At 32.1% G+C, this 16,880-nt stretch overlaps 2 protein-coding genes across 6 annotated transcripts in view; one reads left to right on the top strand and one right to left on the bottom strand.

Moving 5' to 3' along the window:
• Window positions 1–4,096: 4,096 nt before the first annotated feature.
• Window positions 4,097–10,355, top strand: LOC131957781 (uncharacterized). The gene is made up of 5 exons (XM_059322559.1): window positions 4,097–4,400; window positions 4,659–5,058; window positions 5,595–5,706; window positions 5,906–6,092; window positions 8,435–10,355. Exons 2-5 carry the CDS (start codon window positions 4,677–4,679, stop codon window positions 8,732–8,734), a joined length of 981 nt encoding a protein of 326 aa, XP_059178542.1. The 5' UTR covers window positions 4,097–4,400; window positions 4,659–4,676; the 3' UTR covers window positions 8,735–10,355.
• Window positions 10,356–10,645: 290 nt separating this feature from the next.
• LOC131957777 (tyrosine-protein kinase SRK2) overlaps window positions 10,646–16,880 on the bottom strand; it is a 30,264-nt gene continuing 24,029 nt past the window's right edge. For all 5 annotated transcript variants that reach the window (XM_059322550.1, XM_059322553.1, XM_059322552.1 and 2 more), the window contains exons 9-12: window positions 16,662–16,799; window positions 16,212–16,371; window positions 15,023–15,154; window positions 10,646–13,904 (exon numbers count right to left, since the gene is read on the bottom strand). In XM_059322550.1, the coding sequence (XP_059178533.1) occupies window positions 13,684–13,904; window positions 15,023–15,154; window positions 16,212–16,371; window positions 16,662–16,799 (651 nt within the window). In that variant the 3' untranslated portion in view covers window positions 10,646–13,683. The remainder of the gene's footprint in view (window positions 13,905–15,022; window positions 15,155–16,211; window positions 16,372–16,661; window positions 16,800–16,880) is intronic.

Raw genomic sequence — 16,880 nt, 5'->3', positions numbered from 1 at the left:
AACCTAGCAGTAACGGTACTCAAGTTATCGTGTTTACACACGGACACACACACACACACACACACAGACACACAGACATACGGACAAGATTGCAAAATTATGTTTTTCCGTATCAGTGAGATGCAAAACGTCGAGATTTGCAAAAATCTCGATTTTTTTTTTTTTGCACGATTACAAGACTTTCTCTATACTTCGTATATACGAGAAAGTAAAAATGAATCAGAAAAACAATGCGTGAAATGATTTAGTTTAATATGTACTACACGTGTGTATCAAACATCTAGTAGTGTTCTCAATTTATAAATAATAATTTCTTTACTTAAAACATTCGTGAAAACTAGAAAGGTGTATATTAGAGTCAGACAGTTAGTATTGCGTGAGTGCTAATGAAGAAGGTGCATACAAATTTAATATTTCTCATGACACAGAACATAAAAGTATCAATTTATTTACAGTCAAAAATTATAGTAAAATTTAGCTAAACCTACATAACACAATAATAAATGCTGTTGCGTAATTATTGTGAATATGTTTTAATTTTTTTTAATAAAGCGCAGGAGTCTTTTTTTTTCTTATTTTTTTTGACGTCCTAAATGGATAAATCCTTGAAGTTCCTATAAGACTTACATGAAAATATCTGCTAAATATATTGAGACCTGCCCCAGCTGATTGCAATCAAAGAACGAATAGCAGAACATCACGGCTCTTACTGTCACAGAGAAATAACAAGCACACCATTTTTTACTGGATTGGAACAAATCTTTTCTCTGAAGTAATTTATTTTAACAAAAGAGAATTAGCTTATCATATAGCATGTGTATTACTTCTCGTTATCAGACCAAAGGTCAAATGGATTTGCAGAAAGAAAAAAAAAATTGACACTAACAACACTTAGATTATCCGTACAATGTACACAATTTAAGCGAAACTTTCCTTGGTAAAGAGTTATACATACAACTATCTGCAGAGCATTCGAACTTGTAAACGTACGTTTTAAGTGAGCGCATTCGAAATTGTACTAGATCTAAATCTAGTACATTTTAAAGGAGATGCTTCTAAAACATTCGTTATGTTCTGCAAGTTGTTTTTTTTTTTACACTGTCGAAGCTTGATTTCATTATATTTAAACTGTACACGTTTTTAAAATGGCGAGATAGTTCTAAAAGTTGTCAAGACAGGTGGGACTGCCGCTCCCGTCTCCTCACCAGGCTACGCCACTGTTTAACCTATGGGTCATCTATAACTTCACTAGGGGTCATCCATTTATGACGTCCACACACGGGGGGGGGGGGGGGGGGTCCGAAAAAAACTGACTTTTGTGGACGCATATGGACTTCTATAAGGGAAAAAAGTAGATTTTTGTGGGGGGGGGGGGGGGGGGGGGGGGGGGGTAAAATCCAAAAAAAATGTGTGGACGTCATAAATGGATGACCCCCTACACTATGTAGAACCGAAGCATGTTGTCCATCCCTAGACTATATCACAATGGAGATCACACTGCTATTTATTCCCCTGAAGATTGGAGAATTTGTAGTTATGTTATTAAAAACTACGACACTCATTACTGATACAAAGTTATGCGGAGAGACGTGAGGGTAGTGGGGAGTGGGGGGGGGGGGGGGTACGAAATGTGAAGTTATATATGTTTCGTATTTTCTTAAAAATTAAAATAAAAACCATAGACTTTTTTTTCTGTGATTATTTGCGGGACTGGGTGTATACATTTTAACATTAGATTTTTCTTATATATAGGCCTTCATCGTTTCTTATTTTGAGAGCAACTTGGCATCAAAACCATAACATTGGCTGTAACTGACATGTTGAACAAACAGGGGCGAAAACCAAGATTGTCAAAACAACAAACGTGATTTATTGAGGCAGGTTACCTCGATATGTGTCAACGTGTACGTTGATGTATGACTATTATGACAGTGTGTAACTTGATATGTGACAGTGTGTACCTAGGTATGTGACAATATGTACCTTGCTATGTGACTGTGTGTACTTTGATATAAGACAGTCTGTAGTGCCCAGAGCCGGCGTTAGAAATACGCGGGGCCTAGTGCCAACCATCCACGCGGGGCCTGCTTTTTTCCATTATATAAATAGCCTATACATACATACATACATACATACATATATATATATATATATATATATATATATATATATATATATATATATATATATATATATATATATATATATATATATATATATATATATTATACATGCACACATAATAACAGATAAATATTTTGGAGTTAATAAGCTAATGCCTAACTTCTCACTATAAAAACAGATGTTTACCTCTCCCGCGTTTTACCCAATTTTCTTAGTTGCTTTTTTCTTGCAAAGATATTAAATCACTTTTGACATTTATGTAATCCATACCAAAAATCTCCAGGAAATTCAATGACATGCCAAAAAATTAGGACAATAAAGTTGTTTAAATTGTTTGTTGATAACCAATAGTTAATATAAAAGTCAAGCGTTTTATGTGTTTTTAAAAAAGAGACTGTACCGTTAGTAACTTAGTAAGCGCAGAATTTTATTTTAGACAAACTTTAATATCAACAAAACAAGAGTAATTAATTAAAAGTTAAAACATAGAAAAATATAGCTTTTGGACTTTCGAGTACTACTTTACTACTACGTTACTGGATCTCTGACCGTACAAGTTTGTAGAGCGTACAAGTATTACATTACAGGCCATGATCGAGGTCTCACAAGAGAAGAATCGTGACTATAATTAGGGAGAAAACGACGTGACAGCCAAATACACCTTATTTATGAGTTTCCCGACGGCATGTTCGGGCTGCCGTGAATGCCGGTATTTTAGACGTGTGAGAAATCAGGACATTTTACAATAAAGCGAACTCGGCCCGAGGTTTCAAAACAGTATGGACTTCAAAATTTGTTTTGAATCCATACAATATTTTAAACCAAAATCATTATGCTCCTAATTATTGTAAAGGATATCTTACAATAAAAAAATGTGCTTTATTAATGACTATCTCTGCCCTTCAACGATGCCCCTTCCTCCATAAAAATTGTGCGACACGGACAATGCGATGACTATATTATGTCAGCACCATTGAAAACTATTGTAAATAACATTTTGAATGAATTCGGTAAATTAATAATTCTGTTTGGGAACGCATGAATCTTTAAGATGACACAACATAACAACACTTTTACTTTCTTCCAAAAAAATAAATAATAAATCACCCCCCCCCCCCCCCTGCCCCCATGCCCACCAGTGAATGTTAATTTTGTTATACCAAGACAAGTAGATCTACATATACGACACCTACCTACAACAAGAAAGTCAGGACTAGCGTTCACTAACTGTTTACTACAGGCATCCCGTCTGTTCACTACAAAACGTCATCGGCCCGCATACAATAGGGTATCTGATTACGGGGATACAAATTTTCCTCCCTGGTCAGGTCGGGAGCTAATTCTAGTCCACCCATCCCCAGTCACCTCAGGTCAAATGCTAGGCGACCGTACCCTTCACACAGGGAGGTGTGTGACACTATAATTTACGGCCTGTCCCAGTTCAGGTAGGTGATAACTCACTAGCATCAACCGGGGACTCAGTTACAACAATCAACAACGTCGGCATTTGACCATTTAGTTTTTCACAAGTGAATTCAGCAAAAATTATTTAAGTTTACAAACTAATTCAGATAATAGTGACGATGCTGAAGCGCGGGGCCCCTCCAAGCGCGGGGCCTGGGGCGGCCGCCCCGTTCGCCACCCCCAAACGCCGGCTCTGGTAGTGCCCACTTGTTGGTCACCAAAGAACCGCAACTGCGCTAATATAAAATGTAAAACTATTTCTGAATCTAAACTCTAAAGACTAACGAAAACTCGTTTTGGCCAACTTTTTAATTATGAGTAAAATATAACTCCAATTTAATAAGCATGACAAACGTTCTAATTTTTTCAAAATAGTATATTTTTATGATTTAACTGTTTTCATATAATCAAAAAATTGGCTATGTGACAAAATTTTAAAATTATTTTTAGTGCCCTTTAAATATATTCTGTGAGTGATTTCCCTTTGCGCCCCCAAGATGCGTCCTTAACAACAGTCAATTAATCAATGTTTGCTTGTTGTTAGTATTGAGTTATATTCAAGTAAAGAGCTGCGCAGTGCATTAATTTGTCGGAATTATTATTTGTACATGTTACAAGTTTAACAAAAAGCAATATGATTTTATTGTTTAAAGGAAGTGTAATTCAATTCAAATTTAGTGAACAATAATAATTATTTTATTAAACTCTGCTGTCGTTTAGCTTGTGACTGTGTGTATCAGAAAAAAAAATAACTTCAGTGAATTGACCTTTTTCACAGTAGTAGGCTAGATCTAGATTATATTGCGTTGTAGGTATGTTATCAAATTATAATGTCATATTATAGAATATAGATTATGGAATTATAGAGTAATCCTAACTGCTCATATACATATATTTCATATATGAATATATGTATGTAATATGTTTAGTTACTAGTTATTATTATTTAATATTTACGACTATTATTTATTACTATTATAATATTAAATATATTACATTATAATTACCAATTATAGCTAAGAATAAGATTTTAAAACACGCTCTCTAGTTATTTGCCTCTTTTGTGTTAGGAAAAATAAAAAACAATAATGGGTTGCAAACATTCAAGTACAATAAAAGTTCAGCCTTATGATGGTACAACCACAAATCAAAAAAACAAAAGTGACGACAATTTAGAGGAATATGAAATAGATGAGAATGGAAAGAAATTCAGACCGGAAAAGGGAAAAAATAAACACAAATCGCCAACAAAAAAGCAAAACAAATTTGGGTCTTCAAATAGTTTAGATGATGAGAGGTCCATGGATGGGGACCGAGGATTTTCTGCCACATCCAAAGCGTCCGCAGATTCTGGATTAGGAGGAGATGACTATCAATATGGAAAAGACCTTGGAAACATAATAACAGAATACTCTGGGGATGATGCTGTTCGTATGGTTGAAAAAAGTTTTATTGAGAGAGATGATCTAGGTAAGCTGGTAATTGTAATGCTGTTTTAGATATTAATCATTAGAAGTTTATTCTATATTCTACACAATAGCTTTGATGTTGAGTTGCTAAGAACTGGTTGTGGATGGGAAGGGTAAAATAAAGTAAACATGTGTACATCCTAAAAATTTTTTAAAAATTAATGTTTTTTTTAACATTAATTTCTTTCTCAATTATTGACTGAGCTTGTTTCTATTACAATTTACAAAAAGTTTTTAAAAACGCAAAATAATGGCTAAAATTTAGTTTCTAACATTATTTTTTGAAAAAAGAGCAAGTGTGACATCACTCTTTTTGCTTCCCCCCCCCCCCCCCCTCCCCTCACCACAGATCATCTCAAAACTACAAACCCCCTCCCCCTGCAATTTTATAAATGACCTCTTAGATGTTAGAAGCAATCTAATGATTAATTTATAAGCTGACTTATGATAATCTTTATTTTCTACATTAAATATGTGATCAGTTTATACAAACTGTTAAAACACCAACAAAAATATTTGTTTTCCATTAAAAAATAGATCTAGGTATTACTGGGGTTCAGCTTCCTACCAGACTTACTGTGAAAGAAAATCCAAGACAGGATGCTTCTGAAATTTTAAAGTCATTACAAGAGGAAGGATTTATTGCTAAGTAAGTCATCATAATCTGAAAAGTGATAACATGCAAATAAAACTTTGAACATTAGATAGTATAAAAAAACAATTATTTATTTCACAAATTTACATAATTACAATTGTTGATTTCATTTGTATTTTAAAAAATGTTGAGAAAACATTGAAAATGATTGACTATATGTCATTAAAAAATAATATGGTTGTGTTTTTTTCAGACCCACAACGCAATCCTCTGGGGGAGTTAGCTTTGAAATAGTCTCTGAAAGCTCCTTTAATGCTGTGGGATTACCGAGACTCCCACCTCGACAACTGGAGAAGCTTGAACAGAGAAGAAAGAAAAAGAGAGTCTTGACTGAAGATGAAATTATGGATAAACTAGAGAGAGCAGAAAGAAGAAGAAAGGTATGTAGCTCAAGTTGAAAATGCACAGCAGGGTGAAATGATTTGTGGGTATCCGCAGACAAAAAAATCTAAAAATATTTTTTTCATAAAATTTTTTAGTCAAAAACAATATAAGGTAAGTGTGCAGGCAAGTACCTTGTCTATTATCATCCCCACATTCCCCTTCCCCCACCCCAATCTCCTGACTCCCATAAAACCCACAGCTACAAATGACGTAAGAGATCCTTGGTGCAATCAGAATTTAGTGGTAGCTCTCACCACAGGATCCCCAGATAAAAGCACAAACTCAAGTGATCACTGACTTGAAACCAAACAGACTATCTGAATAATTAAGTACAAAGTACGAGAGAATTACTCCCAGTAAGTCCTTATTGATTATTGCATCAATCAGTATTGATTTCAACCTACATGCAGCTTATTGATTTTCTAAGTACAAGGCTGGCTGTTATATTCCTTTCAAGCAAAGCTTGCACCTTATTTATAAAATAATTTCTTTTCTAAAAAGATGTCTTTTTTAAAAATATGTATTTTTTCAAAAGTTAGTAAAATAAGCTTGTAGTAAAATAATGTCTATTTAACATTTTGTTAATTAAAGTAAACTTATTAATTTTAAATAAAATTCAAATCAGAGGCGTATCCAGGTTTTTGTTGTAGGGGGAGCGAAAAGAGCAAAAAAAGGCGCCGAATTTTTAACACGTTCTATATACGCGTATATATATATATATATATATATATATATATATATATATATATATATATATATATATATATATATATAATTACTAGCTGTATGTCATTACTTTGCTATGATGTAAAATAAATTGAAAGTAGCACTCTGAAGAATTAAGAAAAAACACACAATGTAGGCCGACAAAACAAAAATTGTATCAATCTAAACAAAAAGAAATATACACACGACTACAACCAAAACCAATGAACGTAAAACAATCTGTTTTGTAATTCTTGTAAAAAAAAATTCTTATATAATAATTCCTGGGAAATTATTTATGACAAGTGAAATAGGGGAAATAATCACTCTCTTAATATAAATATGTATATATCTACACATTTAATTAAAAATGTCAAAACAAATAAATAATTACATTAGAATATAATGAAATTGTTTAACACTATTCGCGTTTACAAAATGTTTTTGTCTGTAATCAGAATTTAATATATCGTCATCATAAATGCTAAAGTATTACAGCATAATGAAAGTTTTAAAAATCAGAGTTGGTATAAAACCACGCTTTTCGATTTTATAGAACATCATTCGGTATAACAGCCTACATTTAATTAAATATTGGTCTATTAGTTCAGATCATATATTTTTAAATTAACTACTGCTTCTTTGTGTTCTTTAAAGATCATTTTTTAACATAGTGATAGGTATGGGTTGATCACTATATTGATCACACACCTTTTTACTGGTAATTTCAAAAACAATATTCACAGAGTTTTACGTTTAAAAAGCTAATTTCCTGGCGGCATGGTACTTTGGTACATCATTACGCGTTTTTCTACATGTACTTAACAGATCAAGGCCTAGGGGCCCAATGCAAATAGGGGCCTTTTTTCGAAAGTCTGAGGGGGGGGATGCAAATCGAAATTTTGTCCCCGGTCGCCGGGAAGGGTCGCTACGCCTCTGAGGGGCCCACTAACACTTTTTGCATATGGGCCCAAAAATTCTAGCTACGCCACTGCTTAAACTTAACACCCCTCTTGCCAAGTGGTACTACCCGTAGAGGTTTTTAAGCATTGCAATGCATCGTAATGGTTATTTTTAGAATGGCAAACTGATGCAGCTGTTAATACGTGTTGTAAACGTAGACACTACTAGACTAGTACGATAATGCTTAATTGCTGCATGAAATATTATTGTTTAAAACTTTGAGTTTAAAAAGTTTCCAAAAAGGCGCCAAATTGCTGAAAATGGCCAGAGGGGGAGCGGCCGCTCCCCCTGCTCCCCCCCTGCGTACGCTACTGATTCAAATACTGATATTATTTTTTAAGTAAGAGTTGGTCTTGAAAGAAATAAATGAAAAATGTTTTCTTCATTACATTTATGTTTTATTATCCACTATTCTGTCTAAAAATAGATTAAGATATCTTAATCATTTAACCCAAATTTTTTATTCACTATTCTATCTAAAGATAAATTAAAATATCTTAATTATTTAACCACATTTTTTCTTTTACAAAACAATCTAGATTAAGATACCTTAATTATTTACCCCAATTTTTTTTTTACAAAACAATCTTTAAAAAATTATATGTATGTTGTTGCTTGTTACTTTTTAGATCTATATAAAATGATATAAACACAAACATTTTATCTACAGAAACGAGAAAGTGAAAGGTTGAACAAGATAAAAGCTTTGGAGAAGTCAGATGCGGTGTCAGCCTTGGAAAACTATGAACAGCACATGAAGGAGAAGGAAGAGCAACAAAACCAAAAGATGGATGTTGTAGCTGACAACAGGGAAAAGAGATTGAATGAGATCAGAGAGAAAATAAAGGAAAGGGAAAGAAGAGCAGAAGAGGTAAGAAAAAGAAAACAGAAAGCTCTGGAAGAAGGTTTAATCACAAACAATATCATTGGTCAGAATGAAGAAGACAATTTAGAGAAAACAAGTGAATAAGAGAAAAATAGTGTTGTATTTCGTTAATGAATTTAGTTTTTGTTAAGCTCTGTAATTTAAATTCTACACATTTCTGGTAAGATGAAAAAATGTAAAACAATGTCATTACATTCATCATTTCTGTCCTTAATTTAATGACTTTTACTGTTTGATATTTCAATTTATCAAAAAGGTTAGTGACATAAAAAATTGTATAGAGTTTTGTTATCGAATGTACGATTTCTAATTTATCATATTTGCAGTGCAAATTATTCTATACTTTTTTTTACAAAGTTCTGATGTAAATAAAGGAAGATTATTCATATTTTTTAAAAATACCCAAATGTCTTCACCAGATAGTTCAATATTTAACAATGTTAAAAAATGAAATGAAAATAATGCTTTAGTCTCGAGGTAATTATGTTTTTTTAAATAAAGATTTTATTTTTATAAAAAAAAACAACTAAAAATATGTCTACAATATTTGACAAATCATGTTGGAAATGGATTCAACTATTTAACTTTGCTTTTTTACCTAAAGAGGTTTTATTTGTTTTTATTTGCTAAAAAGGTTTTTGTTACATAATTAATATCAAACACTTAAAAGAAAATTACCTTAAGGTTGTGAAAATAAAAATGCAATTTTATTAAGTACTTTTTAAAATTAACGGCATTAGTCAATGGTATTTAAATTTGTAATATTCACATTAGGTTAGAGCTAACACTATATAATAATTTAAGACATTTTTCTTAATGTACTTTTTCATGTTTTGCTGGTCGTTTAGGTTTGAATTGTATCACATTTGTTTGAACAAATTCATTTTGTGTAAAATGTGTCAGTTTAATGTAAATATATTCTATTCAGTATTATAACAGAAAGGCAATAACGACTATCTTCACTTCAGAGAGCATCAGTATTTTTAAAGGATTGGGTTCTATGTCCTTTTTTTGCACCATACTGTTATAATCTCAGATGTTGATCTCAGCACTCTACAGCAACTATATTTGTTTAGAGTTATCCCCTCCCTTGCTCTAACAGGGGAATAACTATAACTATTTCGAGCAATGCTCTTCATCCAGCCTAATACTTACTAATAGCAACTGGATGAAAAATGGAGCATTTCTCACATACATATTGGCAGCCACTAGACTCATATTTACTTACTTTCGTGAGTAGGTGGTTTTGGATATGTGGTCATTAAGTTGAGATCACAAATTGTCAACTCGTGACTTTTGGGCAAGCTGACATTTTGTGTTAACAATCACAGGATCTACCTCTGGACCACAATTGCTGACTTTTCCTCCCTAGTAATTATCATTTGTCCATTTCTCAGCTAAGCATTAAAAATGTTTTATTCAAATTTTTAAAAATCCATTTTTTTTCCCTTGACGTTTTTTTTTCACTAAAGTTAAAATAAGTTTCATGTATGTTTGTGAATTTCTAAGAAATTTGTCAGCCTGGGCAGTATTGTAACTAAAAATTCTGTGATCTCTACTGGCATCAGTATTATGGTAAAAAAAAAGATTTTAAAAAAGTCATTGAAATCTGACCTGTATCATTAGTTTCAGGATCTTGTCATCTCCTGTACATGTGTGATTATCCTTTATAAATTATTGCCAGAATGTTTGCACATGACTTACACAATAAAATTATAAATTTCACACCTGATTTTAGTATTATTAAATATTTCTTCACAATTTTACAACTATCGTGAACAAAAAAAGTGGGTAAGTTGAACTTAACAATTGTACTCTTTAGTCCTCTAATAACTGGGCATAAATTAAACTGGGCATAGCAGGTAAATGAAAAAAATTAGAGTGTTAAACTACTAGGAAGTTATAGTTAAAGACTATTAGTTGAAACATTTTTTTTTAAAAAAAGGCAGGATAGATTTTATACTTAACTGGAAAAAAAAACAACCAATATTTTGTAGTTTTATATCATTTTAATTAATTAAATTGGCAAATGGAATGGCTACATGATGGGAATGAAATTACATATTGCAAGATATCAACTTGTCAAGTCTTATTGTACAAATAAAATGAAAAATATTCCATTTCTACAACACATTGTTTGCGGATCTAAAATATTTAGACAAAAAATTGTTGTGTTATGGAAGAGTGCCTGTTAATAATTAAAAAAAAAAAGTGATTCACAACAGAAATTGGTCACATTTCAATAATGTACAAAAAATTACATTTTTGCAAGAAAATTGTTCATAAGGCAACTGAGCATAATAAGAACAATTTTAAAATGAATTAATATTAAGAAATAATGCTGGAAAACAAACTTAAGTACAAAAAAAATTATATGAACACACAAAGAAACAGCAGGAAAAATCAAATTGTTTTTACAGTTTAGAAAAGTGATTGATTAAAAAAAAATTAAATTTACTAAGTTGTAGTAACATTAGAATGTTAATTAAACAAATGTGTTTAATTTTTAGCAGCAGTAAAAATGTCTACAAACTACTAAACCAAGTGTACCACAGCAAAAATTCCATTTAAAAAAATGTAACCAAATACCTACCTCCAAAAACTATTGCCATTTACAAGTTTATAAGGCACAGAAAGCAACAAAAGCCTTGATAGTTTTATAACATGAAACAGAATTCGTAAAAAGGTTTATATATTTTTAAATAACATGAGTAAAAAGTTCAATCTTTAAACAAAATCAGTAAAGAAATTTCTACAAAAATTAGAATTAGAGCCAAGTTTAAACAAGTCTCATATTACCGATTGGTAATATGAAATTTGGTCAAAGCTACAATAAGTAAAAAAAAAATTCAAAATACATACACAAAAAACTCCAGTAATTTTTTTTTAAATGGTAAATTTAAATTGCTTACAGTAAATAAAGTGACCAGATTTAGCATTCCTTTTCTGGTTACTCAACTTAATAACCAACATATTTGTATCTACTGTAGAGTACCCTGGGGTATTTTATACAAATTCTGGAAAAGCATTTCGTACAAAAATTTTACAACTAAATGTAGAGCTACATTAAAAAAAAATGAAATAATATTTAAACAGACACAAGGAATGATAAGTAAATTACAGTCAACATACAAGTAGAAATATAAAAGTTAATATAACAGATGTAAATATTGTTAGAAAGTAATTATTAAGAGTTGAATCCCTTCATGATTCCAAAGGTATTACATTTTCTTAAAATAGATCAATACAAATTTAGTGATATAAAACAGTACAAGTCTAGCTTGAAAATAAATCTAAATATGGTAAAAGAAAATGTAATCTTGAATCACTTTAAATTAGATCATATTATACCAATTACAGTTTCATTGATTTTAAATTGGAACTCTGGATTTTAAATTTGCAGTCAGATATTTAAAACGAATGTACACAGTATAAAAATTTATTAAACCCTTACCCATGCTTGTATCATTCATTAAAGAAAATGGTAAAGAACTATTTAAAAACTACAAGAATACATTAGTTCCCTATAAATCAGATCTATTCAAATTTTGCACATTAATCAAGAGAGGGTTAATAATTATAGACTATTTATGTTTGGGGAACTAGTAAAAATATTACAAACAAAAGTAAACAATGACTACACAGGTTGCTTAGTGGCTTTTTTATCTCTCTATATATAATTTGTTATTTGTTACAAATACAGATTGCTGCAGGGGTTCTCTCTATATAATTTGTTATTGGTTGCAAGGAATCTAATAAGGAATGCATGAGGTTTCTAACAACAACAGCTGCATTTCCCAGTACAAATAAATGCTTGCTGAAGATCACATAATATTTGTGTAGGTTTACAATCAAATGATACTATTTTACCTATAATTCGTTAGTCAGACAAAATATTTGTATTGTTTTACCTAATATTTACTTTAAAATATTTAACTTTTTAAATTGGCCCTCTCACAACTGCTGAGTTTATTTTAAGTGTGTTTTTTTTAATCTAAAAGAATTCTGTGGTTTTTTTTAAGTTCAGCGCATTATGCATATAGAGTATAACTCTTAGAAATGGAAAGGAAAGACCCACTTAAAAGGAAAGACAATTACATGAAAGTTGTGTAGACCCACTAAAAGGGAAAGACAACTACATGACAGTTGTATAGCCCTACTGAGAGGGAAAGACAACTACATGAAAGCTGTATAAACCCACTGAAAGGCACAGTAAAAAAAAAAGGCAACACCACCAGATAGGTGTGATCACAAGCAGTTTGTCATGTTCTAGTCTAACATTTTTTTTTCAGTCACATAACAGTGGGCTCAACATAAACATTTATGACACACATTATTGCATGGGTATGGACAGTTGAAAAGTTAAAAGGGATGAGTTCACTAATTTTGGGGGAAGGTAAGTCAACCTAGGGGAAGAGAAGACAACTTAGTGTAGAAAAATATAACTGAGGGGAGAAAAAGACAATTTACAGGAGGAAAAGATAATTTATTGGATGAGTGAACAAATTTAGGGGAAGAGAAGAGAACTTCAGGGAGGAGCATGAAAATAAATGAAAGAAGAAAACACTTATGGATGGATCAACTAATTTTAGGGAAAGTGCAAGAAAAATTAAACCTTATAAGACTGGCCAATTTTTGCTTATCATAATTTATGGGTATCAGTTTAACATTTTACAATTTTAAGAACTTCAATACAAAACTAAGTACGTTTATTTATACAGTTCTTATAATACTCCAAATTTTTAAATTTTAACTTGATTTTAAAAAAAAAGACTACTGCTAAGGGAAATATGATACTGTCTTACAATAAATATAACAATATAACATATTATTAACATTATATATTTTGTTTAAGATATGCATAGCATTGTGTTTTGTAAACTAAAAAAACTATAAAAATTTCATATTGTAAGTTTCTATTTTTTTTTAAATGAATTATATCTCTCAATTTGAAGCTGTAGTCAAGAATTGTCTTCAACAAAATGTACAACATAAAAATAAACCTCTCTTTTTCACTAATGAAACGGGGTCCATTACATTTCATCCATGTCCCTGTAATTAGGCTCAATGCTAATGAAGTAATCATCAAAGAAGTTATGAAGACTTTCAAAGGTGGGTCTCTCCTCTGGGCTACGGTGCCAGCACTTGAGCATCATGTTGAAGTACGAGTCCGGCACTTCTATGGGGCCATTTGTTGGTTTACTCATTCTTCTCCCCTTCTCAACCATTTGTAGAACTTCAGAGCCAGCCATGCCTGTAGAACAATGGTTTAAAAGTCAATTAATTAAAGCCAGCCATGCCTGTAGAACAATAGTTTAAAAGTTAATTAATTAAAGCCAGCCATGCCTGTAGAATAATGGTTTAAAAGTTGCTTTAATTAAAGCCAGCCATGCCTGTAGAACAATGATTTAAAAGTTAATTAATTAAAGCCAGCCATGCCTGTAGAACAATGGTTTAAAAGTTAATTAACTAAAGCCAGCCATGCCTGCAGACAAAAATGTTCAAAAGCTAACTAATTAAAAAAAATTAACCCTTCAATATTAAGTACTGAACAGCTAATTAATAATAACTCGTGTGCATAAATTATTGAAGAGTTAATTAATGGATCTTATGAATTTTTTTTTGGGGAGCCAATTAGACAATGCACATGCTTAAGAAGGACGCTGGCAATAGAGCCAGGCAGGCTTTGGAGGAGGCCGAAAGGATAAGAAGGAATTGGAAGCTTTGACAGAGACAATATGTTCCGCAAGTAACCAAAAGGAAATATAATGATGAATTAGACAATAATTATAATGCCCAAATTAAAACTATTGAACAGCAAATTAGATGACTGAGGATTAAATTAGGTTTTAACAATCAATACTATATATTGGGAGGGACGGAGTGGTCTAGCGGTAGAGAGCTGGACTGCTAACCCGTTAGTCTCGATTTCAAATCCCCAGGTTCAAGTCAGTAGACCGTCCCTGAGTCCACCCAACTCTGATGGGTACCTAACTCATGCTAGGGAAAGTAAAGGCGGCTGGGCATAGTGCTGACCACACTATCTCTTCATATGCCGAGGTCACAGAAACAAATGAACTCTACTTCACTTGCCCCATAGAACGTCAGGTTTGAAAGGGAAACTTTACTTTTTTTACTATATATTGGGAGAAAAACAACTAAAATTAATGCTACTTCTATGTAACAACCATAATGGGAAAAACTTTTAAGAAGATGAAATTTTGACAATACAAATTAACACTACAAAATACAAAACCGTAAACAATCCTCTCAATTGTAGCAAAATTGTTTCTAAAAAAAATTTTTTTTACTTAAAAGCTTATACTAAATGTCAATATAAAAATACCAGAAATTCATGTTCAAAAAACTTACCTGGATAGGGAACTTTTCCATAGGTTATGATTTCATACATGAGGACACCAAATGACCACACATCAGACTTGATGGTGAATTTTCTCTCTAGCGCTGCCTCTGGTGCTGTCCATTTGATGGGGAACTTTGTATCTGAAAAGTACATAGACTTTGTGTAGGTACATTACATTGGGACGTTAGTAAAGTAATATAGAATTGCATTAAAACACCCCAAGACATCCAATCCATCTTTTTAATAAGTTAGGGTTTTTTATTTAGTTTTTACCAGGTACAAATTTTTAAATTTATGATCATTAAATAGTTTACGAAACAATTAAAACTAATTTTAAATGTATTTAATAATTTATAATTGTCTTATCCATTATTCTACAATAGGGGTCTCCAAACTACGGCCCGCGGGCCGGATACGGCCCGCGAGGATCTTTTTTTCATGGAAAAAAATGTTTGTTAGAGGTGGCTGTGGAACTTTGCAAAGAAAATTCAAAACAATTTGAAAATGTAGCTTTGGGTGCAAATACCATTGCCCACCGTGTTGCAGACATTGGTGAAAACACTGTGACCCGAATAGCGAAAAATGCAAGCAAGTTTCGCCAATTTATAATTGCAATGGATGAGTCGCTGGACAGCTGTTCCACCACTCAACTGCTTGTGTTTTGTGTTCATTAGAGGTGTGGATGAAGACATGAACATAACACAAGAGCTGGCCCCCGACAATGTTTCTTTCATAATTTATTTTCTCCTCTTGGGTGGGGGGGGGGGGGGGGTGGACTTGAAATGTGTATATACTCTCTATATAAACTATATTTCGTTGGGGGGGAGGGGGGTTGACATTCTTCAGGGGGGGGGGGCTCCGCCATCTCAAAGAGATGCCTGGAAGAAACCGGCCCCCGAACTGATATTTGAGAGTTGATGCGGCCCTCAGGCTGAAAAGTTTGGAGACCCCTGTTCTACAACATGACATAACCAAGGACAATTTTTTTAACCACAAATAGGCCGACATCAATTTAAATTTTTTACAAAATACAGCATTTTTTTTCAAAAATAATACAGGTTTTTTTATTAGTTATTTGTCTGTTATTATACATTGCGTGTTTTGAATTTAAATTTTAAAAAATTAAAAAATCTGTTTCGGGATATAGGTATTGCCTTGATAGCAATCTGCAAAGGAAATAAAATTTTAGATTCTTACTTTCATTAGCTTCATATACATTGTCTTCATTTTCTAAGATGCGAGCAAGACCAAAGTCTGCAACCTTCACATCATAGTGTTCCCCAACAAGGATGTTAGCTGCTCTAAGATCACGGTGGACAAAATTTACACTTTCTAAATATGCCATACCTTCGGCTATCTGCAAACAAACAAAACATTTATATTAATTTTTCATGGTAGTCACATTAAATTATGAAAATCAAGCAAAAAGACAGATCGTATTTTTGTAGTAAATAAACAAAAGAACTAGACATAATTTATCAACAAGAAATTAAATAAAAACTAAAAGTGTTAAAAATAACAATTTACCTTAACCTAAAAATTAATCTGTTAAATATCATGGACTGTAACTATGAAAAATAGCATGACTTGAATAATTTCATCAGCACATGATAATTATTTTACACTACATTTTAATCTCTAGTTTACCTGGGAGTTCATTTCTATAAGTACATTAAACTTGAGTTTCTTCCCTTGATCTGAGCGAAGAAAGTCTAACAGAGCGCCATTGACCATGAGCTCTGTGATGATGTAAAATGGTTCTGAACTTGATACCACAGCCAACAGCTAAAAACAAAAAATACAACTTTAATTAATGCTGTAATTGTGTAAAAATGGTTCTGAACTTTATACTACAGCCAGCAGCTA

Source organism: Physella acuta, unplaced genomic scaffold (genome assembly GCF_028476545.2).
Source record: "Physella acuta isolate Inbredline_101_S28 unplaced genomic scaffold, ASM2847654v3 ptg001265l, whole genome shotgun sequence".
NCBI classification, from domain to species: Eukaryota; Metazoa; Mollusca; class Gastropoda; family Physidae; genus Physella; species Physella acuta.
This window is presented reverse-complemented; position numbering and strand designations above follow the sequence as displayed.

Coding starts and splice junctions, on each gene's coding strand:
- LOC131957781 (XM_059322559.1), top strand. CDS start 4,677: ATGGGTTGCAAACATTCAAGTACAATAAAAGTTCAGCCTTATGATGGT. Junction 5,059..5,594: donor TATTGAGAGAGATGATCTAG/GTAAGCTGGTAA, acceptor ATTAAAAAATAG/ATCTAGGTATTACTGGGGTT. Junction 5,707..5,905: donor GAGGAAGGATTTATTGCTAA/GTAAGTCATCAT, acceptor TGTTTTTTTCAG/ACCCACAACGCAATCCTCTG.